This window comes from Dermacentor andersoni, chromosome 5, assembly GCF_023375885.2.
Source record: "Dermacentor andersoni chromosome 5, qqDerAnde1_hic_scaffold, whole genome shotgun sequence".
Taxonomy (NCBI): domain Eukaryota; kingdom Metazoa; phylum Arthropoda; class Arachnida; order Ixodida; family Ixodidae; genus Dermacentor; species Dermacentor andersoni.
The window spans coordinates 77,253,242-77,280,747 of NC_092818.1; the positions used below are offsets into that span (position 1 = coordinate 77,253,242).

At 49.4% G+C, this 27,506-nt stretch overlaps 1 protein-coding gene across 1 annotated transcript in view; it reads left to right on the forward strand.

Annotated features, from left to right (window-relative positions):
- LOC126530801 (uncharacterized) overlaps positions 1-27,225 on the forward strand; it is a 72,883-nt gene extending 45,658 nt beyond the window's left edge. The window contains exon 2 of the mRNA XM_050178084.3: positions 18,812-27,225. Coding sequence (XP_050034041.1) covers positions 18,812-19,098 — 287 coding nt within the window. The 3' untranslated portion in view covers positions 19,099-27,225. The remainder of the gene's footprint in view (positions 1-18,811) is intronic.
- Positions 27,226-27,506: the final 281 nt, after the last annotated feature.

Below are 27,506 nucleotides of genomic sequence, written 5' to 3' on the forward strand. Positions count from 1 at the left end.
ACTCACTCACTCAGTATAACGCGCACGCACATAAGTGACATAAACGGTATGGCCGGCGCAGAAGCACAAGAAGCTCGGCTCAAACCCGCGTAGTGTAGCTTTACGCTACAAAAGTGGGAGGACGCTTATGGTTCGGCTTTAAGAGTGGAACGCCATAACATTCAAAGGTCCCTGACTGCTTCTCACGCTTCCCGGCAACTGCACCTTATGTAACCGCAATGTTTACCGAGAAACGCTGGCCTCGAACGCCATGCGTGAAGGCGAGCTTTCTTGTATAGAAACGCGGCCGCTTGCGTGGACCACGCCCGGAAGTAGTGCACAGCTGCGCCAAAAAAAAAGAAGAAAGGAAAGACATCATTTTCAGGTTTCTGTTATTGTTTCGCACTTTTAATATTTAGGTCCGAAAAGATTTAACATAGACGGCGTGCGCTGTCGGTGTTTTGTTTCGTGAGATTTGTTTATGGGCTGTCGTTCCCAAAATTGCTACAGGAATAACTTTGTCAAGAATGTAACACAAGGTACGAGCAACTTTAGTGATAGAATGGTGTGGCAGAATAATCCGCATACACCGCATGTCATATAGCAAGGCGTGGCATATACATATTCCTCGGCCACGGTGGCCGCATTTCGATGGGGGTGAAATACGAAAACACCCGTGTACTGAGATTAGGTGCACGTTGAAGAACCCCAGGTGGTCGAAATTTCCGGAGTCCTCCACTACGGCGTGCCTCATAATCAGAAAGTGGTTTTGGCACGTAAAACCCCATTATTTTTTTTATATACGTATACATAAATATATACGTAAATTTTCGCTAACGGACAACTCCGCCGGCGCCGACACCGGATTTTCTGCGACACGGAGACCTTAACGTCATCGCGTTGAAATGACCGCCCGCATGTGTTCTGATAGTGGAGGAGAAAATGCGCCCATGGTACAAGCAATTACGACAGCTAGCCCTCGGCAGTTTTCTCCAAGCTTGTTTTCGCCGCGTCTTAAGTCGGGGAGAAACAGCACCGGATAATGATAATTGGAAATGACATTCGAGTTACAATTTAAACTCTATATGCACACAATTTTCGTGCACTCTATCATTTTGACGAGACGTTATGGCTTGCGCGACAATAGGCACTCAGATATAGGAGGACACTACGACGTCGTTTCGTCAAGTGCTTGGCACCTTGCACGTGGTCGGACCAGTCGCTCGCCGGCATGTAAATACTGAACACAAATAATATACTAAGGTACGTTTTGTCTATATACGTTCACTTCTCTCTCTCTTTTTTTTTTTTTTTTTCAGCGCGTCCCGCGAGCGCTTCATCACGAGCTCAGTCAGCGAGTAAGAGGGGGCGGCCGAAACCTGGCGCATGGCAGGTCAGAGACCGTGACCCCTCGTAATGTTGCCGCTGTCTTCTCGTGACTCCGTGAGGCATGGGTCGTTATTTTCGTCACCGCATTCTTTTCGGGCCCCATCGGGACGTCCTAAAATGTGCATGCCGTGAACGTTGAGGTGGCTTATATATATCCTGGACTTCCTCCTTGCTTTGCTGAGAGGCCCGCGGTGCTCCCGAGCCTATCTACTCGTTTGCAGCTGGCTGCGGCAACTGATACTGTTTCGAGTGCGTTATTTGCACGACTGATCGTTCTTGTTCCGCGGCCCGGATTGGCGCCACCGCCTTACATGTGACAACGCTTCGACAGCTGCAGTTTATCATTTCTCTTCAATGCGAGTGGATTACTTGGATTATTGTGCGACGGTGTCATCAGAAAGACGGCATACAAATTACGTCATCCTCATGTAACTAAATAAAAGAAGTGACCACGGTGAGGGTTCGATCCTAGTAAGTAATGCCCCTCGCATTTGCACATCATAAGAATTACTTGGGTAATACCATAGCTTTTTTTTTTTTTTTTGAATCGGGAAATTCGAACTCAAGTATCTCCAAGTATCGCGTGATTAGAACATATAGATTGCTTCGTCTCGAAAGGCGTAACCTGTGCCAGTTTACCCACTGCACCCAATGAATTCGTTGGTCAGAGCATACATCTGCAGAAATCAGGCATTTCTGGCCTACAAGTATATATGAAGCTGAATGCTTAAGGAGCGCGAAAGAATGGTGCCTCTGCGAGATATTGTTTTCCTGTTTCGCTTCATTATTTTTTTTTTTTTTTTTTTAGAATGCCCCATACTCTTCTATATCGGCCTGACACACATGCAACATGAACAAATCAGTGCACTTGTAAGCACGCGCATATCTGCTTCAAATTCTGTTTTCATTTCTTTCTGAGAGCACATGTCCTTCCGGTAACTTTCTTACGACACGTCATCGTTCCATTCAAAAGGCGCTTCACTCTTTGAAATGCGAAGCAGCCACCCATTGGAATGACCACTTCGTTATAGCTGTCAGCTCTTGTCCAATAGCATCTCTCGGTGCCTCCCGTCTCACTTCAACTCGGTTCCGGTCACGCGAGCGCCCGAAACAGACCTATAACCAATACACCTAACCAGACTTTTTTTTTTTTTTTTTGCCTCTCGTTCTAACTTTCGCTCGACTATTACAGGCGCCGCACAAGGCTATGTAGCCTATATCGCGTGGTCGCCGAGTCTCCTGTCGGTGCTCCAGACGCACCGCCCTTGCCTACGCACTCCGCGTCACAGCCGCACGCTCGCAGTCGGGGGAGAAACTTGTTGGGGCGCGACGGCTGGGCAACTTTTTTAGCGGCTCAACTAAGCAAACAGCGAATGCCTCGTTTATCAGCTGCTTCGACGGCAGTGCGAAGGCGGCGGGAAAGTGTCGAAAAAGAAAATACAGGCGGCGTTGCGCTGGTCGAACCAAGCACGCTATACGTATAGAGCATAAACCGTGTTGCAGATATACAGACTGGCTTCTGTGGCGCCGAAGAAGTATATACATACGCGCCCTGTGCTGGCGGAAATGTAGGCGTGCACGGGTTGCTGTGTAGCCGCGCCCGTGAATAGAGCTCGAGTCGAGAGTGAGGGATTGTTATACAGTGGAAGGGGAACTCGGCTAGTTTGTCGCTGAAGCAGCATTTCCTCGGCTGCGCTTATTATATGGCAACCTTCGGGCCGCGCCGTGTTTGTTCCTATACCAGCTTCATCACCCACCCCGCTCACGCTGTTGCGTGGGCTCGCGGACTCGCGAGCAGAAACAAGTGCGAGCTCGCCGCCACGCGGGCGAACACATCGGCCCGTAATTAGCTTGCGACTCGGCTACCGGTCTGGCGTCGCGAGGAGAAGAAGAGGCGATGGCGGAAGCCGTTGGCGCCCCGGCGCCGACGCTTCCTGACTCGGCGTTCGCTGACGAGCCATTTCCGACCGGCCCCGCGCGCAGTCGACGTCGTCGGCGTCGTCGTCGGGCGCAGGACCTCCTTCCTCACCACATCCCCCCCCCTCCCCCCTCTTAGCGCTCTCCACACGTGCATTGGTTCAAACACCAGGAAATTTCCTTCCCCTCCGCTTCCTCACAACATCCCCTCCTCGACACCCTCCTTCCCCTTCGTGGGCCCAACACTGCTTCGGTCTCGTTGCTTTTCAGTGCTTTACTCGTACACTTTCGTGTTACATATCTACACGCGAAATGTACACATATAAGTACGCTCGGAGGACGCGTCAATTCCGAGTTGCTACAGTGGCGAGGTTCTTTTGTACGAGCCGAATAGGGCGCGCTTTGTTCCGGGGCGTACGTAGCCCCGTCGAGAGGTTATCCGAGTCCCTTTGGTTTTGACGTTTTTGCTTTTATTTCTATTCTTTTCCTCCTGCAATGGAAGGGGCCATTAACGCAAGGAGCGCCTGATTCGGGAAGCTGAACGCAAGGCTATAGCGCGGCATCTTTTCATTTTTCTTTAACAGGTCTCCTCACTTCTTTACCCAAAGAAAATGTTAGAGGAACAAAGAGTAATGTTCCGTCAACGTAGCTGAGCTTGACGGAACAGTGATGTTTGAACATTCACGAACTTGACGAAACTAATAACGTTAGATGCCCTATTATGTTTAGCGACGTCGAGGCGTAAATTTAAGCTTCTCTATTCGCCAAACTCTATTTCGCTTTCCCCTCTCCCACCTTTGGGCAGCCAGACAGACCTTCTGGTTAACATCCTTTCTTCCTCTCTTTCTTTTGCCCTCTCTTCGCCTCGCACAATCCGCTAGACTTATAGGTCCGTATTGCTGTGAGCATTCTTTCAAATCTCCAATATTTTTAAACGGCATCATTGAACCTTATCGCTAAGTCGCCACCCTGATATCGCCTTGAGAAGCCACTCGGGGCGCAAACAATGATAAATCATTAGAATCCAAAGAAAGGAATCCGTACAGCACGTGACTGGCATTGTCCAGTGCCAAGCATGACTGCCGTAGTTTACGCCGAAATTTTGTCAAACCTTATAAGGTTCGATAAAATTTCGGCATAAGCTTTGTTGTTTTTGAAAGCGTGGGAGCAAGGATACATGCATGGTCTACAAGATATAGTCAAAGTCACGCCTAGATATAATACGGTGTCCAACGTACGATGCGCATGTCGAAACTTATAATAAACGTGAAACTTTCTTTGTTTCTTTGCGTATTTATGCTCGCTTTCATGAGGCGGAGCAGGCTACATATAGTTTGCGAGTGATCGAGCAGGAAGGAGCTGGTTGAAATAGCACCGCATATGCTGTACAGCTGCACAGCATCTGCTACAGTGCATAGGCCCACAAGCCGTTATGAGTCTTCCTGAGAAAACCGTTCCTGTGCGTGGCAGCATGAGCTAACATACCCTCCTGCCCCCCCCCCCCCCCCCCTTTCGGGCGAGCAGGCTTCAAGTGATTTTCTAATGATCGTCACGCGTAGACGATAGGACGTATCTGTAGGGGAAATATAGCAAGAATGAGGTAGATTTTGTGTACCGATGAGGGTCCCATAATGAGGTATGTGCTCAAATCAAGAAGATCACAATTGATTACCAAATTTGTAATGTCTGCATTGATATTGTTTTCTTGCGTTTTTTCTAGTTATTCTGGGACATTAAAAATGTATTGGATTGTACTACCCGCTGTAACTTGCACATAACACATATGTGTCCTGTTTTAATAGGTCCCCCTGACAGTCCTAAAGCAAGCACATGTGTACACATATCTGGGATCTCACAATGCATTTAGCGTGATTAATTCTCTTATGCTGTACGCAAAATATCAATCAAACTTGAACCAAGTAGGAAAGGCGTGCGCCCTGCTGACACCGAACCAGCTTTCACGTAAAAGTATACGCTCGTATGTGAAGACACCATGCAGTGTCAACTAACGATTGCACTTGGAAACCCTTTCACATTTTAAATGTTCCTTCGAGCTGTCAGTGTTCTTGATGTAGTCATATACTAAGAGTTTTGTAGATGTTGAGCCCAATTTTATGTCGTGAGTACTTCTTGCTATTGGCTGGTCGCATTCGCTAATAATATGTCCAAAGTAACGATTGACCAGTGCCTGATCACAGGAACAGAACTTATAGTTGAAAATAGTTTTATGAATAAAGACCTTGGTATACTTGTTTTTCTGTTTTTGTATGCAAATTCTCGCAGTGAAAAATAATATATGCAGAGACTTGGAGCGTAGCGTTCCATAACTCGTGCTGAGCGAGAGAACCGCAGATACACGGCCTCATACGAATAGTTGCTATAGTCTCATTTCGCAACCAGTTATTGCGAGTAGAATATAGCGGTGTATACACGATGGCGAAAACACCCGCGTACTTGCTTACGCTTAGGTGCACGTTGAAGAACCCCAGGGGGTCCAAATCGTTCTGGAATCCCCCACTGCGACGTGCCTCATAATCAGATCGTGGTTCTGACACGTAAAACCCCATAACGTCTTTTTTTTTGTTTTTTTTTAGTATATAGTGGTGCGGTCGAAACCGTCGGAGGGAAGGCGATGTCATTTTTCACCGCTGCAGTGCTTGCATTGAAGTGGTTTTTATTTCGTGCGGGCTCGGGAGACACGCAGCTCGCTCACGTATATCGTGGACAAAGCCGTCAGCAGGGCAGCCGGCACATGCGCAGTCGTTCATTGTGGCTCAGTCATGGCGGCGGCGTCTACAGTCGCTTGCCCGCATGCAGCTGCGCAAGCATTCTACATAGGCCTGCTAGCTGTTCAGACTTTACCGTTAGCAGTGTGTGCGCAGCAGCTATTCAATATAGGAGTCATTCTGTTGCTACCGCCGGGGTCCTTCTTGCGCGGAGAATGTCGAGCAAAACAAAGGCAAATATAATTTATAAAAAAATGCAGAAAGAACGAAAAGAATGGGCGCGGGCGCCATCAATAACTGTACAACCACTTGTGCACACACACGCGCGCATTCAGGCGTATACGCCTTTTTAGCTACCGCCCACATTTGTTTTTTCTAGACAAAATGTTCGGCTTTGAGGACCAAGCTGTACTCAGGTGCACAACTTTGAGCATCGAATGAACTACCGCATCAAGTGTGTTGTATAGCGCATTGACTAAAATGGCGTTTCATCTCAGTCGCTTTCAATTTATATAAAGTTTGCATTGTCCCGTGAGTTAGTCTTCTATCCTACTGTGCTCCAGATGTTTGTTTTTTAATAATTGTCCACCCCGTTCTCTCGTCCCTCGGCTGCCAGAAAAAGTAAATAAGTGGGATACATTTCCCCTTTTTTTGTGCCCTTGAAGTATATTTTAAACTTCCGATCGCATGAAGACCCGCCTACCGGGCCCCTCTTCTCCCGGAAAACAACTCCACACTGTTTACGCATCCAAAGTGCGCTTTTTTGTATCTACGCGAGCGAAACTTGTCTCCTCTTGCTTGACGTTAAGCGGCGGCAAGCCAACAAAAACACTTACTCGCCCTTCAAATTCGCAACTTTCTTACAAGCGGCAAACTACAGCGACGAAAAGGAACGATATACTCGCGATGCGGAAGGCAAAGTTATCTGGAAAAGCGCGTCGCTAGTCTTGGAAGCCTGCCATGTAACACGAGTGTGTGACGACGCTAAAGCGCGTTTCTTAATGCCTCCCCCCCCCCTCCTAGCTGCGAATTTGTTGTCACTGGACGTCCGTTCAGACGCATCTACCACGCGTCTTGCGCGCGGCTCGTTCGAAGCGACGAGGACGGGGAGTTCCGACGCAAAGAGTGGCAGAAATAAATACCGCAGCCGACGAGACAGGGACGCGAGGCCGGAGCGAAAACGCCACGATCAGGGAACGTCCATTACGGAAGGAATGCCAGCCGAGGAAGGACCGTTCGTTGACATGGCGGCGCCGTATACCTGCTTGTATCACATCGGGGAACCTTGCCGACGCGGCTGCAACGGGGGGCTGTACACGCGTGCTCGCCGGAAGCGTAGCCCAACGCTGCACGTTCGAAGACACTGCAGGAAGCTACAGGGAAGCTGGCAAGAAGCATTGCCCAAGCTGCAGCGGTGGCATGCACGTCGCGGCTGCACACTGAGACACCTGGGGCATGCCAGGAGGGGGGAGGTATTCGGCGGGGAGGGAGGTTGCAGTCTTTTTCGACAGGAGTAGAAACCGCGGCTCCCGGCTTGTCGGTTCGAAGCTGAGCCGCAGACCCCGATGGCAGCGGTGAGCGGCCGAGCCAACGGTGGTGCATCGGCCTGCTTTCTCCTCGCTGCGCGATAGAGAGCGAAATGGGCAGAGAGAGAAAGAGAGAGAGAGAGAGGCACGGGGCGCTTCTTATACTTGCCTTTCAAAAGAGCTCGCAGCGACCATCCATCACAATGCCGCTGCGCTGGACTCGGCGAATGAAAAATGGTGCCTCGGTCGCGATAAACAACTGGCAGCCAGAGAGCGCGTCCCTCCACCGCGCAAGGTAGACACATTTTTTCGGGAGCCGCGGACAAAGCAGAATTCGAGACGCTCGTGCAAGCTACTTCGTCGCCGCCGGCTTCGAGGGTGGGTGGTGGAGGGATGCGAGAGCGGGGAGCCGGGGGTGGGCGCTGTGGGCCGCTGAAGGACGCATCGCGCACTGACCAGCGCCAGCATCGCGGGGGAACGAAAAAGTGACACACGCAGCACAGGCAGCGCGCCCAAAAGGGCGAGACAGCGCCGGTTTGGCCACGGTCTCTTCAGCGTGCGTGCATGCATGCATGCTGCCGCTGGCCTTACGTACACCGCTCTGGTCTGGCAGCATGCGCGAGCAAGCAGCACACTGCAGCATCCCGCCCTCGCGGCGAAGCCCTGTCCGCCGTCCCGACCACCGGCGGTTAAAACGCGGTGGGGACAAGGGGTCATAGTAGGAGTGTTCTTTGTCTGCGATTGAATTGCGTATAACGAGCGCATGCGTGCAATCGCTGCTCTTTGTGTGCGCCAGTCTCAATGCACAATGAAGTGTACATCTACGCGGCCCCCCCAAATGGTATAATGACCCCGAGGTCGCGCGTTTGATTCCCAGATTTGAAGGGCTAGCCCCTTCATTCAAGGAGAATGGTTCCACTCGGTCCGCGCGCTGGCCTGAGTCGATTTAGAAGAACCTAATTTCACTCGTGGAAAATAACCCTGTATAGCCATGCTTCCCGCTTAGTTGAGCTCGGAGTACTTAATTTCACGGCACAGAAGAAAAAAAAAAAGGTTCATGCGTCGAGTTGGGTCAAGTTAGACCAAGGTAATTTGAAACAATAAGGCTAACTGCACTGTAACGTTCCTTTTGCTGTTGTTATGGACCTAGGTAATGGAGTAAAATCCTCGTTAAAAGGAAATGGTCATATTACTTACCGCACCGCAGCTGTCTAGAGCTCTGATAATGAGAAAGGCAAGAGAAGAGGCAAGTGAAAAACGTAGAACGGATAAGAATGGTATCGCAGCTTTATATATGCATAAAATTGTTCGCAGAAGCGTTGAAGACGAAGCGCGAGCCGTCTCGGTATACGTGGGCCCGTAACATAGTAGATTACGTCATGCTATCAGGCTAATGCGAGAAGTGTAGCCCGGCAGCATATTTCCCCAGTGGCTCTTGAAATTGGCGAGCAATGATAGGGAGATGGAAACGAAAAATGCATTGGGAAGATGGACTGCAAAGGGTGATGTTAATTACATAGTAACGACCATGTACGGTAACTGTAATGACGTATCGCGCTGCAGCTGCCAGTGAGTTAACAACATTATATATGCTCTTTGAATGTAAAGCTCCGAACTGCGATTTTGTAGCAATGCCCGTTTCCGATGCTACTCCTTTCGGCGCTTTTAGTTGAGGGGGCATGGCCACGCTGATGACATCAGTGGGATCAGCCGTCCGTGAACGGTGGATGATGACGAGAGCGGCTTAGAATCGAGCGGGAGGCATCGCTACAAAATTGCGGCGTTGTCTTCTTTCTCTCCCTGTTTTACCCCACTGTGAATGCACTTAATAACGAATTTGACAGCGTCCAGTTTTAAAGCTATACTAAACTATGTTTTAAAGCTATACTAATTACGGGAAGATTTCAGCGCCTGCGAAGAATTCCTTCCTTTCAACAATGGCTGAAATGTCAGCGAGCTTCGTGACCGTTCTGTCAGTTGTTCAGGAAGCTTCAATAATTAGTTTTGCTCATGTATATAGGCGCCGACACAATCTTACGGTTTACAGTGGAATACTACTTGATCACACATCGGCATACGCTGGAAGAGCGAAAACAACTGTTCCGAATACCCATCGAAAAACCGTGCAGTTCTGTACTGCGAAAGGAGTCGCGTCGCTTATTGTTCTGCTGTCCAGTGCTGGTGCCGCCAGCCAACCCGGCTGGTGCGACATAGCCTTGACTGGACGTCGCGCCTGATCGATCTTTCTTTCTTTTTTTCTGAATCAACTGCATTGGCTTAACTGTTCTCGCTGTCGACTCCCCGAGGGAGAGGAGACAAACGCGCGCGTCACCGCATTTCGTCGTTTCACAGCGATTCGAACCAATCAGCTTGTCGTGCGTGCGCGCCGCGCCTGTGTGCGTGCCGTGTGCACAGACACAACATGCGTGATGCGCCGCCTCGGCCGCCTGTCCGCTCTGCCAGGTTCCCCATCCATCACTGCGAGCACGCGAAAAAAAAAATAATAAGAGCGCGCTTCGCAGTTGTGCCACCACGACAACAATCGCAACGAGCTCGCAGAAAGCTTCGGCCGAGAACCATGCAGCCGTGTCCGCCGGCTGTTTATCACTCTTCTTCGCGTACATATACGCGCCATACTACTACATGCAGCCCGTGTGAGGAGAGGTCCAGACTCCAGAGCCTCTCCACGCTGCCCAATACGCTGTCGCAACCGAACGCCCCCACGCAGTCTTTCTCTCTCCCCCCCCTAGCCCTCTCTCAGTGCGTTCTGTCCCCTCAACCTTTCTCTTAGACCGCAGCTCCAAAACAGCTCCCGGATCGATCATTTTCCACGCAGTGTTGTGTGCGTTATGCCATACGGCGGCTTGCGGCGGCGGCTTTCCCTAACGCACGCACAAACGCGGGCTCCGACGAGACGATGGGGGCTTCCCCCGAAGACATACATGCAGCCCGCTAAAGGTGCGCGTTCCTCTTCGACGACGAAAGCGTCGTCTCGGGCTGCTGCTGCTGCTGCTACATCCGGACTCGCGCGGGCGAGGCGCCTTCAGCTATCGCGCAGCCCGCTTCAGTGCTGCTGTCGCCCGTAGCTTCGCAACGCACACTGGTCCCGCACCACCCCGCCACCGCCTCTTCCCTCGCCCACGCGTCGGTTTGCGACTGGTGACGGGACGGGAGTCTGCCGCCGCTCTCGTTCATCTTCATCAAGCGTCAAGTCGACCGCCTGTCAGGGACCCGCTGTGTGTGCTGGCCGCTCTCGATTGGACGGCCCGCGCCGTGTACAGCGCGAGCCTGCGACGGCAGCGTTTCCCGCGCTCAGAGAGGCGCCGGCTAAAAACGTAGCTGCGCTTCCTTTTTTCATAGAACCTTTTCTCTTTATCGCTCCCTTCCGTTTTTTTTTTTATCCCAACTCTCCCAGCGCTCTGCTTTGAGCGCTCTGCTTTTGTTGGGATGTCAGGAGGAGCAAGATCTCCGTTATTTGCGTCGCTGACGTCGGCACGAGTTGTAAGGCCGTATATAATCCCTTGCTGTGTCAGCTGTATAACGGTGGCAATCATTCCGCAAGTAGGGGAATGTGTTGCCAAGTGACCAAGGGGATTGGGCGTCCAAGGTCTACAATTGTAAGTTATAGTACAATGTCGACAGTTACGTCAAAAGAGAGAGATATATTTATCATGAGAGAAATGCTGAGAGGTCGGCCTGAATCAATGTTGTGACCTGCTATTGGGCATTGGGGGAAGAGGAAAGGCTGTAGAAAGATAGAATAGGGAAGACGTTGACTATGAGGATGAAGCCGGTGGTAAAAAGCTTGCACGGTCCGAGACTCTTCACAGTCCCTTGTCCAGTCCGCTCTCATGCAAAAATTTGATGAGAGCCATCAGACTGATGACGAGGATGAGGCGAATATCTCAATAGAACCTTTTCAGTCAATGTTGCAACGACAAATTTCGGCAAGATGTCTGTCGGCGCTTTTCTCTGTGCATCAACTCGCGGACAGGTGCTCAAGAGGCGTTCTGTCGTCTCTGGAATAGCGCATTCCTCACAATTCGGTCTTTCCGCGCGGCCTATGAGATGCAGGTAGCGCCAGGTGAAGGCTACACCTAATCGTAGCCTGTGAAGTAAGCTTGCATTGTAATTTTTCATGGTGGGCCGTGCGTTGTTCGAGCGACGCACGTTCGTTGGCTACAGCCGTGCTTTTCAATGGCACTTCCGGTTAATCTGACGCTTCATTGTAGCTTTCAGAAGAACCGCCATTTTGGAGATAACAAAAGAGAGAAAAAACATTGAGATAAGCTACGGTCAATTTGGGTACCACTCGGTCACCATGCTACACAAACATCCCTGTCCTTCAGAATTTTCTATTTGGAACGACTTTCTATGTGCGAGACGACCGCAAATCTGAGAAGGTGTTACATATATATAAAAGTTGGCGTACTAATTTTTGAGCCATGGTGCACCATGAAGTCTCATACCAAGATTTCTAGGCCTATAAGCGGCCCTGATGTTTGCTTGTTACCCTATGTTATAATGCTCAGTGTCAACATGGAAATGATCGGCATGGGGTATATACATACTTTCCTATAATGTTGCTTCTGCCGGCGCCTAACGCACTTATAGCTTCTTAAATTACATTTTTGACGCTGCTAGGTTACTTATAATTAGTTCTGTGGCCATGATTAGAGTAACATACCACTGTCTACCGAGCCGTTTCGACAATCAAAATCACTTTAAACATGGCAGGGGCATCTGTGCAAGCCTTATCTGATTTGCTGTAAAATTGTGTTAAAGTGTCGGATTATTTCTTTTGTTTAATATCAATAAAAAAATGAAATATATCTGTGCGTAAAACACATAAGTAGTCAAAGGACACGTCACCAGTCAAGCAAACGAGATAGTGTGGCTTGAGAGAAAAAAGAAAAAAAAAAAGAGAAAAAAATGAGCCATGTGGTTTTTCTAATAAAGAAGTACCATATAATAGAAAGTACCACATTATGTTCGTGTTCCCTACTTGCACGATTGGAGCGTCAGGTTTTCCTGCAGTGACCTTTGTTTTAGGCTGTATGACGATCACTACATGTACATTAATACTAAAGGCTTGTTTATTTCAAGAAGGGAGGTTCCGCACGCCCCAGGGAAATGAAAGAAGGAAATAATAATTAAGTCTTGTTGGCCAGTGGCGCAAGTGCTGGCTTGCAACACTGACAGCAGTGCGAAGTTACCTGCTTTAAATGCTGTGTGTACGACGTTTATAATTTTTGACACGCCTCCCCCCCCCCCCCCCCCCCCGCCCTGCCCCTTATCACCATGCACATATTCTACATTTCAGCTTCATCCGCAACTGATTACCCCTATGCTTTCCTTGGCTTCATTTCCTGTTGGCTCTGCATGGTCACGATTAACAAAATCAAGCCCCCCGGTTCCTCTTCTTCTATCGCCATGAATGTATATCTCACGGCTCTAATCCCTCAGAAAAGCTTTTTTACGCCGTAACTGCCTCGTAAGAGCAGGTCGCAGACGAATGTGATGCTAGATATATCTCTGCTGGCGAAGGCGGCCAGCGAAAGGCAACTGGTTTTGCGAACGAGAAACGTTGTGGGTTCCGCTTCCACGTTCCTCCAATATGAATTGTGGACGTGTTCATTCGCTCAGCTGCAGCTGCACGGTTGGAAGACAAATTCCGCCCACAAGGGATTCAAAGCTACACGCCAGAATGAAAAACATTTTGTCAATCTCCTTTGAACAAAACAAGAAGCGACCGGTTTGCGCCGCGAATGAGCGCCGCGAGGAAAATCGCGCTATTTTTTTTACGATGCGACTTTCGAATTCAGCCATTGCAGTAACGACTGGTTGGCGCCACGAAGCTCCAAGGTATACGCGCACATACCAAAGGGGCGAGCCTTGCTTCGAAAAGCATCACGGAGGGCGCGATTCGGTATAAATGTGATGCCGAGGTGCCGAAGGGGGTGGTTTTACCTCCACGACCGGCATGCCCTCGCTCCGTGGTCTCGCGACCTTCCAAATTACAGAGCGCCCTGCTGGTGGCAATTAGCCGAATGAAGCATTCGGGCGTCCCGACTGCGCAAAAAAAAAAAAAAAAAAGAGACCTTGTCGCCCAGTCAGCACCTTCGTCGGAAATGAGATTCACATCAGATATGCATATCTCCGCACAGAGAAGCCCCATGCGCCACTATAAGCTGCTCGAGCACGTCGGAAGGAAAAACACTGCGTGAGCAGCACTTCCGCGGGTTTCGGACCATCATCGCGCTCGGCTGCGACCCGTCGGGCTCCACCACGGTGCGATCTCGCTTCTATCTGAAAGCAATTTGCTCGCGACATCGGGATGAAACAAGAAAGAGAGAGAGGGGGGGGGGGGACATGAAAACGCTCAACCGAGAATTCGCTCGCGGGGGCCGCGCGCTTTTTCTGCCTGGTCGGCCTGCTCGCAGACGTCTTCCCTCCCAGTGCATCAGGGCGATGCAAAGCCACTCCTTTCTATCACGCCCGTGCACGCATTATTGCGTGGCTTCTTCTATAGTGGCTCGCCAGAGGGGCCGCTCTTGCAACTTGTTTTCTCGCCGCCGCCGCCCCGATCCTCCCGGCGGCGGCCTGTGCCGGACTGTAGCCGGTCAACGCACCCTGTCGCGCGCGCGCCACCTCCCGGTGGCTAAATGAAAGCCACGGGGAAATTCCCGAGAAGACTGTGGAGTCCCTCAGGGCGTCAGTGCCTCCGTTCCACGGTGCCGCTCGGGGGCTCTTCGGATATGAAGAGTTCGTGATCTATTAACGATCCCGGCCAAGTGACGACGCCGCCAGTGAGTGTACGCGCACACTCTCTCTCTCTCTCTCTCTTACACACACACACACACGCGCGCGCGCGCACACACACGCACACGCGCACGCACACACGCGCACGCACACACACGCTGCCGGTGATGTCCGTGTCCTTCAGGACAGCAGAAGTGAATCGAGAGGAAGCTGCTGGTGGCAGCAGCAGCCAACTGCCCCAGGCCTCGGGAGCGCAAGCCCGTCTACGGAAGCCTGAGAAGACAAGCGCAATATACGCGTGCAAAACAGCCTAAGAAGTGAACGGAGAAACGCGCTCTGCTTGGCCAGTGAACGAATAGAGGAAAAGAAAAAAGAAAGAAAAAAGGCTATCTCTCTTTCTCTCTGGCGGAGACCGGTTTCTCGGCGGCGATGCATCAACCTCCCCGCCCGTGAATGGTCAGAAAGGGCGGAACACGCAATTATTACGGGTTCATTTTCTCGGCGCTCTTGAGGTTAGGCCCAGGCGAGCGTGTCCGACGACGACCAGGGGCGAAGCGAAGCGGCGTGAGCGCGTACCTGCTTGGCTGCCTTCCTACCTTCCTACCTTCCTACCTACCTGCCTGCCTGCCTGCCTGCCTGCCTGCTGCATGCGCGCGCGTGAGGGCAGCCCCCCACCGAAGCATTCTCGCTTCTCGGCTGCTGCCCGCGGGCCGCTCCAGTGACGCGTTGCGACTTTAGCTTTCCTCCCGTGAGCCCTCCCCGTCTGTCTGCTTCGTGAGAGCCAGAAGTAAAGGCGCGTCGTGGACATACGCGCGCGAAGTAACAGCAAAATAGGCTCGCCGGCAGCGGAGACGCATAAGAAAGAGTTACCAGGACGACCTCGAGGCAAAGAATTGCCAGTATGATTGCAAAGTGGAGTGGCAGGGGGAAGACAAGCGTTGCCAGACGAGTCAAGGAGGCAGTCAGGTTCGGGTGAAGTGAAGCGGAGAGCGTCTTCCCACACGCAGGCAGTATAAAAGCTATGGACAGCCTTGCGAAAGAGTCGGAGAAAACATGTGCGCGGAAAGTCGAAGCAAGGAAGGAGACGGAAGGAGGCGCTCATTCGCGGGTTTCCATCGCGCGCCGGCGACGACCGGATGAAGCCTCGCGCGATGACTCTCGCTTCTCCATCCTCCTCCACCTCCCTCCCCCCGACACCCCCTACAACCTTCCGCCTCTGGAAGCCGCAGACTGCAGCGGCACACTGCTTGCCTCCTTCGGCATGCAGACGCCGCCGCCGACGCCGCCGCCTCTTTCGCTGCGCCTCTCGGCACCGCCACCAAGTTCCTTTCCGGTCGCGCCGCCTCGACTCCTTCTCCTTGCGAAGATTAATTTCTCAAGATTTATACGGTCGCGCGACCTGTGTGTGTTTGTGTGTGTGTGTGCGAGGCGTTTTTTTTTTTATTTGTTTACGGCAGCGATTGTCTCTCCGCGAGACGCCGGCACCGCGGCGCTCCGCCGCCCCTTGACGTGCGCATAATTTATTTATTCCGCCATTTACAAATTGCGAGGCGCGCTTTGGGTAAACAGCTTCTCTTTCTTTCCCTGGCTTTCGCTTGCGTCCTCGTCGTGTTCGCAGATGTGTTCAGTTCTCTGGTTGCGCTTTCCTTTTTTTTTTTTCTTCCTTGGCATCTTCATTTTCGTAGCTCATACAAAGTGGCCATGTCCTGCCTGTTGCCAACGCGAGCTTTTATGTATATATTTATACAGCTAGTGAACTTTGCGCCTAAGCCAGGATAAACGTGAGAAGACCTAAACTGTGCCAAGGCAGACGTGAGAATTCGAGAAATATTTGCAGAACGCAATTAAAGAATGTCTCAAGGCGGAGAAGTACCAAAACACACTATGTATTAAGTCCTCTTTCTTTCTATTTCTTTCATACTGTCTTTCATTCTCTTCCCTTCTTTCTTTCTTTCTTTTTTTTTTTTGTTTTTAGCGGTGGTGATTCTCGAGATGCCTTTTTGCCACTCACGCTTTCGAATATGTCCGCCCCATACTGAAGCAACGTCGTCACTTACATCATTTGCTGTTATTTCAGAATTACAAAGGCCGACGTTCTCCTTTTTATTATTTAAGCTTTACCTTCACTATTATTTCTCATTTGCATTTTTTAATATTTGGACCTTACCTTTCCTTAATCTATACCTTAAAATTATTATATATATTGCACGCTACGTATTATAAGGAAATGAAATTGTATGTGTTCACCTCCTGCTGTTTATGCTTGAAGGGTACCGCAAAGCATAAATAAATTAAACGTAAATGACGAGCTTAGCCTAAAACACAATCTAGCTCTGCAGTATTTTGTACATATCACTTTTGACTGGCGTTTCCGGATACACTTCTAAGTACACCATAGTGGAATTACGAATATATATGTGACAAATGTATCTCGCTTCATAAGTAAGCACTTTCCATGACCATCATACTACACATTCGCGTAGTCTTCATTCCAGTTTATAGCCTTCATCGAAGGTTGTGAACAAGCGATGAAGACTTGAATAATATTTGCGGCGTGCTGCTCCAGGGGGAGCGTTCTTTGTCACATGGAGCTGTCGGGCTCTACAGGCTCACTTCATCATTCTCCTTTAACTGCTACGCGTAGCCAAATGATAAGCATCACGTAATTCGATGCAACGCTCCCTCGCCGCCTGAGGCGCAGTGCTTAATGAGGCTTGCCGTTGTTATCGGCAGTGTTATCTCGACCTTGACGCGTATGAACGTATAGCGAAAACGTTGCCGGTAGTTTAGACCAGAAATGGGCTATAGCTAGTATAGTTTTTTTGACTAACGCGCCACAAGACGGAAGGCAAATATACAGACAGTCGTACGCTCGTGGGTGCGCGCGCTTTTTTCTGTAATGAGCCATCTATCTGTGAGTGCGCTGCAGCTGGTTTACTTCAATCCTTCTGGTCTTCCAAATTTTCGCGCGTTGTTCACAATTACAAACTCGTGCGTGACTGAGTGAAAGGTTCAACCTCGCGAGGCTGCGTGGCCGGCGTGAAATTGAAATAAATTTACGGAAGGGTTTCTCAGCCTTGCGAGCGTTGCGACTGCTGTATATAGGATCGAAATAATTAAACCGCGCCACTCTCTATATAAGGCTCACTGAATGGAAACAGTAAAATATCAGTACAGCGTACCAAGCAATACGAGAACGTCCAAAAGCTCGCGAGACAGCCTCCGTGGTTCTATACTGTGTCGCTAAATCGCTGTGCTTTCCCTAGAAGCGTCAATTCGATGTAATTAATGTATGTGCAGCCGGCGAATGGGACAACCGTAGTTATGAGAAGACCCTCATTACCATGGAAAAATATGCAGCTTTCTTGCAAGCTAAAAGAAGCTCTCTGTTACTTTAAGGAGTTTTAGTGTAGCGGAGACAGAATAAACATGCCATAGCGGAGCCTTGTACCGGCATAGTGGTAGCCCCGCTGGCATATCGACAACGCGTGACAGCGTGACCGCCTATAAAGCGTTGGAAGCACCTTTGTATCGATTGACTTTCAAAAGAAGATGCACGGAAATACCTTCACGACGATCACATCACTTCCGACACGATTGCGCTATGGCAGGTCAGTGGCACGGTCATTGGAATAAAAGCTCTTCGCGGTACACTGTTGAACGCAGTGACACAAGACGTCGCCACTACACTTGCTTCTCGCGCTTTACCACTATATGTATCGGTATACGTCTATACGTCATATAGTTCATTTCCTCTATGTTCTTACACGTGCTCCTCTCTGAAATATTGAGCAGGGCCTGTGACGAGCAAGTGTATACCTTGTTTCAAAAAATAAAATAGTAATATATATATATATATATATATATATATATATATATATATATATATATATATATATATATATATATATATATATATATACTCCAGTTTCATTTTTCCTTTATTACAACCAGAACAGCGCATGGGCCTCGTACAGCATAGGCGGATGCTTACTTTGTGCCACGCGCTGTCCTAACGAGAGGAAGAACAGGCGATGTCGGTGTCCGGTCTTGGCATCGCACTCGACAGGAGAGGGCATTCCGCGCAAGCGTGGAGTGGGCAGAAAATAGAAACCCGATAAAACGAGAAAGAAAGAAAGAAAGAAAGAAAGGAAGAAAGAAAGAAAGAAAGAAAGAAAGAAAGAAAGAAAGCCCGTAATCGCGGAAGATTTTTCGCAGGAAGAGAAAAGACGCCTTTGCAAGGACGCTCTCTGTGCGCTGTCCGTGCATGGTGGTCTGTGATTTAGCACCATTAGGCGTCGACCACACACGCACGAACGCGCAAGACACCACCGAACGCCGGTGTCCACGCGCGCTGTGGCGCACAAGGTATGTGGCGCTACGTATGCGTACGCCCACAAACAGACGACAAAAGCGTTTTTTGATGAGAACCTGCGCCAGAGCTTTCCTTTTGAGCCCCGGCAATCCTAATGTTCTTTTTCCTCCTTTTCTCTCTCTCTCTGTATCGTGCAGACGGCGTGAACGCCATGGGTGAGACCAAGCGGCAGCGGACGTCATACACGCGGTACCAGACGCTGGAACTCGAGAAGGAGTTCCACTTCAACCGCTACCTGACGCGGCGGCGGCGCATCGAGATCGCGCATGCGCTCTGCCTCTCGGAGCGGCAGATCAAGATCTGGTTCCAGAACCGGCGCATGAAGTGGAAGAAGGAGCACAAGATGGCCAACACCATTCCACCCCAGATCCCGCAGGTGATCCCCGACCACCATCCGCACATGCACAGCGAAACCAAGGCGTAGGCAGGGCAGTTGCTGCCGTTCTCATAACAACCGTTTGTTTGCCCTCTCTTGTTTCTCCCGTTCGACATGCCCACAGAACAGACGAGGAAAGAAAGAAGGAGACGAGGGAAAGAAAAAAAAATAACGCGAAGGGAAAGAAAAGATCGAAAAAAAAAAGGAGAGAGAGTACAGTCGATTCCACATCGTTCGTTCGTTTGTTCAAGTTCGCTCGTTTTCTTAAGCTCTCCTTCGTCTCTGTCGTGAAAGGAGTCTAATATTTCTTTCTTTCTCTTTTTTTTTTCCTTCGTCGCTCCTCGAAATCTCGCAACTTCACGCGCGCGCGCGGTTACGAGGCGCGTCTGTCGAAACAATCCCTCTTCGACTGATCTCCCCGCATGCTAGGCGGCATTAATTACAATAACTCCGGTGAACTCATTCGAGAGCGAAAACTGAAGCCTTCGTGCGATCAGAGGAATGCACATATGCGCGAATTCGGTGGCGACACTCGACGTAGCAGCGTCATCCACCGTTAGTTCTGTTCCTAAACTATACGCAGTGTTCACCTTCCGTACAGCCGCCGTCGCTAACTTCAACTCACTCAGGAGATCCCAATAGACAAGCACAAAGCGGTCGCACAGAGGTTGCGTTTCGCTCGAGCCTCCCAGATGTAAACACAACAAATCTTAAGAAATGTAACTCCCCGGAAATTGCGACCTCCTTGATGCGTAATTACCTTATCGCCCAACAAAATGTTCTTTGCATCTCGAAGGAATCTTGTAACACTTCCTTATTTTGCGTGCCAGGTCGACTACTGTTCTGAGCGTGAAGTCGTCACTCGTTTCCCGTCTAGTCCCAGGCCTATGACAAAACAGAGAAACCCAGGACATCGAAGTTCCAAAACTCTAATACTGGACTGGAAAACAGCTTTCTGTGTTTACACTGCAATACTCATTCCTTCCTAGCGGTTTGCGACGTGCGGCTGTATTTCCTCTGATGTGCGCGTCGGCTTCTGTCGGAAAGCTCCCCCAAAACCTTTCCGTCAAATGCCTTTGAAACCGATGCTCTCTTCACCCCCCCCCCCCCCCCCCCTCGCCTCCACCCTTGCTTGCTTTCGGCTGCCATGTGCGTACAGAGCTTCTTCTTTTTCACTTCTCTCGGAGGAAACGTACCATGACCAAACTTAAGGGAAAAAAATATACAAGCAAATGGCCCGAAAGAAAAAAAAAGGAAGAACCATCCGCCGCCGTGCATATACCGCCTCAGTGAAGCGAGCTCAGACGAACGCCATCTGGTGCCGGTTCTCCAACTCTTTGTCCACCCATGGGTAAATTGCCGAGCGCTACACCTAATTATTTTGCCCCCCCTCCCCAAACTAAATGAAAAAAAGAATGAAAGAAAGAACAGACAGAGAGATCACATTGTTAGCGGCTTAGGCTACGGTCTTGCGTTCTAGCTCACGCAGTAATGAACGTAACCACTTTAGAGAGTTCAGATGACTATTCAAAAAGTACTGTGCACTATGCGTGCGGTGTAGCGCACCCACCCGACGCCTTGCGAACCGGCTAAGGCTTTGATAATGCTGTTGTGTTTCTATTATAATTCGACAACGCCCGAAGCGTCAGACTGTCAGGCTTTGGAAATCAAATTTTTTCAGTATTGTGCACACTGCTGGTTTAGCAGTGTCAAACTGATTTAAGGTAGGCATGCGTGCAGGCCCAAAAAACATGTTAGCTGATCCCAAACAGCAATTCACTGAATTGGAACTGACAATCGCAATTGGCCTACATTTCATAACCGGTCGATGACCTGCCCAGATGAGTTTGTCGCAGCTTCGCCCATCCAAAAAACCGAACAAACTGCCTTTTCATATCGGAAATTACGCTTCGCAACAGAACTAAAAGAAAAGAAAAGAAATGAAGAACGAGCAGAACCTGTTCAATGGCAGCCCTGATCCTGCCCTGATCAATGGCAGCAATCTCGTGCGGTGTGTCTAAGCAGTGAAGCTAACGTCTTTTCGGGAAACAAACAAACAAACGTGAGAATAACAACGACTGTCTTATCTACGCGCGTGGTGATCGACATAATGGGCTAAGCAGAGCTCAGGCCGTGGATCCTTACGAAATTGCAAAGCCTATACGACGAACTCATATCGCGAAAATCGCGCAAACAAGTCGTGTAAATGAAAAAAAAAAAAAAAAAAAAGAAGAAAGGCAAACTTCCTGTCGTCATTTGACTGACGGACAGATCAGCAGTTTTCAACACAAGACGGATCCGGCCAAAGAATAGCTTTCCCCAGACGTGCATGTCGCGGTCATACGTGTGGCATACATACTACGACGAAAATAAGAGAAAAACAGCGACGACGAAAGAAAATAAAGGAGGTAGATAAAAGAAACAGCATCAAACTCGGAAAACACGACCCTTGTGGCAGTGACTTCCGCAAAGCAAGAAACGTGACCGACGCTGTGCGCTCGAGCCGTTACGACTTGCGCCAGCCAGCCAGCTCACACAGCACCCATTCGCCTGGTCTTGGTCCGAACGCCGCCGTGACGTGGAAACACCGTCGCATAACTTCGAGGAAACAAGCAGCGACTCGGAAAAGGCCTTCGCCGTGAACACGCCTCTCCAGGTATACGAGGACTGGCTCTTTATACGGACTGTACGTCATCTCACCACCAGACCAACGTCGCCTTGCGGTGTCTGCTCGTTCGCCTGTCACCTAGGGAAGAGTCGTGCCACCTAGGGAAGAACGCTTGCGCAAGGGAGTCAGCCATCAACGAGCAGCCTCTTCCGTCATCCTGCCTCACCCTAGTGGACTTTAGGGTGAATAGAGAGGAGGAGCGACGGGTCGCGTTCTCTCTCGTTCGTCAGCGCTGTGTGCTGTGAAATCGAGTGCCCCCGAAACAAAGACTCTCAGAACAACACCACTCACCTCGAGCCAAGTTTGTGTGCGCTCTAAAAGCAGCGGCGGCGCACGACACCAACACTGGCCGACGGCACCAAAAATATAAGAAGAAACCGTGTGTGACACCACTGAAACACACTCATACACACCAAAAGAAGGAACAAACAACAAAAGGAAAGAAAGATATATTTATGTATAAAGTATGTATGATCTGTAAAGTAAAACGAGGGGATAAGAGGGGAGTGATAGAAAGGATCCAAACAAACAAAAAATAAAGAAGAGAGAAAGCTAATAGTTGTACCACACACTCGCGCAAACACACAAAACACACTCGCACCGAAAGAAGGAACGGCACACAAAACACACGCGAAGGACTGTGTGACCACGAACTCCTTTTTTTCCCCTTCTCCTCTCTCTTCCCCAATGCTGCAATTGTTCCAGCGACGTTGTTCATCGCTGCGTCCTCCAACCGCCGAGCGGCGCGGCTGAGGCGTCAAGCCGCAGCGGCAGCTCGCAGCGTTCGGCAAAACACGGGCCAAGGCAAAGAGACAAGGAAAGGAAAGCAAAGAAAAGAAAAAAAACTGTTCTCTCTCCCGGGTGCGAGGATTGACTTTTCGACGCGCTTTGGGTGATGATGCCTGTACACGGTGGACGCTGTGTGTGACGGTGTATATACTATATGTGTCAGTGTCTTCAGGCATGCACGCGAAAACATCCCAGAGCCGAAAGGTGAAGCAAGCGACGCAGGGCGAAAGAAAAGTGTCGTATTAACGTGAGCGCACACTCAGGGGTAAGTACACGTCGGGCTCTCGAGTGGCTCACTGGTGAGGGGAAAGAAAGAAAGGTGGTTGGGAAAGAGAAGCCAAGGCAAAGAGGCAAAACTTTAAACTCAATAATTTAAGAAGAACGCGAGGGAAAGAGATTTGATGCTGACGAGAAGTGCAAAGTGCTCCCTTTGTTTTTGTTTTTTTCTCGTTTCCTATAGACTTGCCCTCCTAGCCGAGCGTGTTATGTTGAGGTGTCTCTTATAGCTGTACACTTGTTCTCCTGGAAGTGTTGTTGTGGGGAAAAAGTGTTGTGAATGGTATAATGCTTCGTTTCTTCATGACACGAGCGAACTGTTTTTGCTTGCTTCATTTTCGCATCGATGACTCAGTGCATTTGTTTGCCCCCTTGTTGGGTACGAGTGGAGTGTGTGGAGAGATGAACTTGTGTTCACTGGCTGTTTATTATTATTATTCGTGGTCACCGTGTTACTTTTCCTTGTCTCAGGTTTTTACGCCTACACCAATAACACTGGTGAAATAAGAAGGAATGTACAATATTGATTTTATTTTTACACTTTCACGTGTTACCTGGAGCATTCGGTGAGAAACTCTATATATGCTTGTTTTGAGAATGTGGTTGTGAATTTCTTGTGTACATAGGTTATTTTACTTGAGAGCATTTTTTTTGTCTGACCATTTTAAAGAGTGTGAATATGTGCTGCTCATTTACTGGTTGGTTCATGTTTATTTTATTCTCTTTTGAGGAGTGAACCAATGATGTGTTAGAGTCATGCCAAGAAGGAAACAAGACAACTACGGCAAAAGAAACCTGATGAAAAAGATGTATGTTCGGAGGCAAGCAAGAGAATGTGGTTCGTGCCATATTGTTCTCGATTTGCTGATCTCTCCTTATAGTGCTAATTTATTGCGTTTGCATTTATACCGTGACATAGGTTGGAAAACCGCTTTGGTTTTTTGCTCACCGGTACACGGTTTCATTAGAGTTTCGTCCCGCCTTGCATAAAACATGTCACGGCGTGCGATTGGTCGCGCAGTGGACGCGTTGGAATGATAAACAGGGGTGAACGCAGGAGCTAGCAATTTAGGGACGACCCCCGCGGAAGATTGTAAGAACGGTCGGTGAGTGCGAGCCCTCGCAAAGAAGTCCCAGTCCGTCTTAGCATAGAGAAATATTCGATTCTAATCGAACGCGATTGTTCGAAAACGATGGACTTGGAAAGCGAATCGAATACGGTATACCTTTATTGCTTTTGTAAATGCAAGCAGACATGAACGAGAAGTTCGTCCAAAAAATACCTTATTCCTTAGGTTCTATGTACGCAAGTCTACGCTGAATTCAGCTGAGCAGTTTGCGGATGAAAAAAAGGAAGGAAAGTCAGAATTCACAACAATTCCTGGTCAGCCTTCAACAGGCACTATACAAACGGCCTGCAGACAAAGTCCGCAGGCCTCCTATTTTTTTTTTTTTTCCTTTTTCGGAGTAGGCATTCTCCTGTAAGCGCAACAGCGCTGTCTATTCTCTCATAATTAAGTATTCGAAGAAATTTATTGCCACATTGTATCTATTCCAAACAGATGTACTCGACTGTTGTTCGAAAATTTGAATATTCACGCATTACCGATTTCTTCTTCACTGATTCGCAGGCACATCTCCCAATAGCCCGCAGGGTCCGCGGAGCAGTTAATTGCCTGGGAACTCTCTTTTACGCTTAACAAAATGTTCATCAAGACGGGCATAGGACACTGCCTGCCAAATCTCGCCCAAAGAGAGACATAGATCCAAACTTGAGCTCGTTCCCCACCGCTAAAACCAACCGGGCCCCGCCCGCTTCAAAAGTGGGCGGGGCCGCGAAGACGCCGCCGTACCGACCAATCGCACGCCGACGCTTGTGTCCATTTCACCGCTTTGCTTGTATAGAAGCGCCATTTGCATGGCGAGTCCTCTCGACCCGAATTATTTGAAGAAGGAAAAAAAAATCTGAAGTCAGTTTTTCAGATATATATTATAAATATATATATGTATACACAAACATTACTATTTATGTAGTGCTTTCCATCCACATTCATTTTAGTGGGAGGCGTACGAGAACAGCGGCGCGAAGGCAGTCCTTTGTACATCGCGGTGCTGAGGGGACGTCTTTTCACTCTTCTGGCCAGTCACGCCTCTCGGAGGAGCCGCGCCTGTCCATCTGTAGTTTCGCTTGCCGTTTCCAAAGACGAAGCTACGTCGATCAGTGACCGTAGCGAAGCGGTGCCGCCTAACATTGGTAATACAGCCTTCGCAGCTGTTAGCATTTCGCATACACATACGATTAGCGTGTTTTAGTTGAGGAGTCCCGGTCAGCGAGTAACGGCACTGCTAGATTCTGCACGTGCCTTGTGCGAACGCCGCCAAGGTCGCTTTGTAGTCGCTGACTTTCTCATTGGCCTTCGAGTGATTGCATCGAAATAACACTGTGAAAGTCTGGCAGATTCGCAACATTTCTATACGCCTTATGTGGTCACAAGTGACAATTCTACTTCTCAAATGAAAAGACACGTTCTTTTGCTGCTGTCGATAACAACAAGAGGTAAACTTGCAGGCATAGCAGTGAGTTTGATGCGCCTATCCAGATGAGGGCCGTTACCTATGGTCGCGGCATCTCTGCAGGCCAAGTACTTGTAGCCCGGATATCAATTCGTCCCGCGGCTCGCTCACACATGTATAAAATCAACTTTAAAGAACAACAACAAAAATTCAGTGGTACACTGGCGCACACGTGGCGTATTTGTACGTGTTTGACCGACGTAAGCTGTGTCACTGACAGTACTGCAGCGGAGCTGAAGCTCACATTTCTGCGTTTTCATTAGCGCTGCTAAAAATAAAAACAGCAAAAGAACGTTTCAGCTTAGGGTTGGTCGTAGAGTCACTCCAAGGTGGTCTTTACCGTTACCGCCCTCTGCTGGGTACCCCCCATAAGGGCAGCGGGGCCGGGTAGGGGGCGGACAAGGAGCATGGCTACTTGCTGGTGGGCGAGCATAAGCAGCAATCACCGTTAGGCTAAAGCTCTTTTTCGAATGTTTCGAAGGCTGAAAGTGCGGTCGACGGCCAGAAGGGCACCCTCAGCACCACGGCGCGCCGCTGTTGGACCGGTGTATAAGGTGCGGTAGTCATTGAGGAACAGCGCGTGGTTCGGTAACTGTGGACGTCGCGCAGGAGTCGGTCGGATATCGGACGCGGTTGCGGAGGCAGCCTGTTCTTCTCCAGAGCAGTGTGTAAATGTCAATAGGATACGCGCGTAGTGGTCGTCCCGTGTTCGTCGTCGTTGTAAGCAGCAACGAGCAGCAGAGATCGCGCAGCGGTGACTGGACGGCTCGTTATTTTTAGACTCAGCTGGGCGAGGAAAGAAGATGGTATTAGCGTCCGCTGCCGGCGCGTGCGTGCGCTGCCCGCCGTAGGCAGCTCTTTATTTCCCGTTCCGCAGTTCTCGAGCGGGAAAAGGCAAAAAAAAAAAAAAAAAAACAATGCCTTGGTACTGGCGTCAGGTGCGTTGTAGGACGGCAGGAGAGAAACCCCCCCTTGTAGGCGAACGAGAAACCGCGCAAGAGAGACTGGGCCTTTTCAAGACTATTCTCTGTAAATATTTGATACCCTTCATCAGGATCGCCCGGCAGCTCTATACTTATATAAATACCGCATATACAGACAAACGAGGTGCACATAGCTGTATACGCGACATCAAGCGAGAAAGAAGGAAGAAGTGTGAAAAAAAAAGTATATATATATATAAATATATATATATATACACACACGCCGCTGCATCTACACCACATCAATGTCGCATTCCATTGTTCATGCGGAAGGAAAAAAATAATAATACAACAGTGTGTCGACGTGAAGCCCTGCCTTTGTTTGTTCTGTCATAATTCATGGTGTCGTACCTCCTGACCTCTTCACCACAATCCCCCCTCGCCCTTCCCCCCTCCCTCGCTTCCATGAGTTGATCCCGGTCCTAATAGCGTATAGTTCGTCACAGCGAGTGTGTAAACGTCTCTTGTTTTATTGTTTCGTTTTTTTTTTCGCCCGCGCCTGATGAGATGCAGTCGTGTGACGCAAAAGCGTACTCAGTGATCAGCAGCTGGTGCAAAGAGAATACGGCTAAGTTGCAAGGTTGTGGTGAAAAAAAAAAAAAAAAAAGAGGGGGGAGCAACCGTGGTAACGCGTTTATCCGAAGTGGCACCAAATTTTGCTTGTGTGCAAAGAGTAAACGCAGACGAAAGGACATCCTATCGAGACAAAATTGTGAGTGTAAAAAAAAAAACAATTGTCCAATGCCTGTTAATGTACTCATGCGTGGGTGATTTCAAGCAAAGCTGGGTCGTTCTCACCTTCTTGCTATACCAGTGCATTACTTGGAAGTCATGAACTGTGTATGAACTAAGCTGTCATTAAAATGTGGTTGATGTCACGGAAAACGCTGGCTTCTGTTTATGCTTCGTGACGAACACCATCAGTTCGTCGCGCGATTACGGCCGAGGGCTAAGATGGACCTCGGAAGCACCCAAATTTGCTGAAACAACGGTTTTAATCCCTCAGTAGCCTAAAAATTTTTGGAATATTTGGAATGATCGCTTGGGCCGGCCATCATTTTTAACTGAAATGTGCCCTTCTCTGCAATGCACCCCGAAAAATTCCAGGCGGTGAGCCTAGAAACTTTCGGGCATATGTTTCTGCTGCATTCGTGGTCCTGTCATCA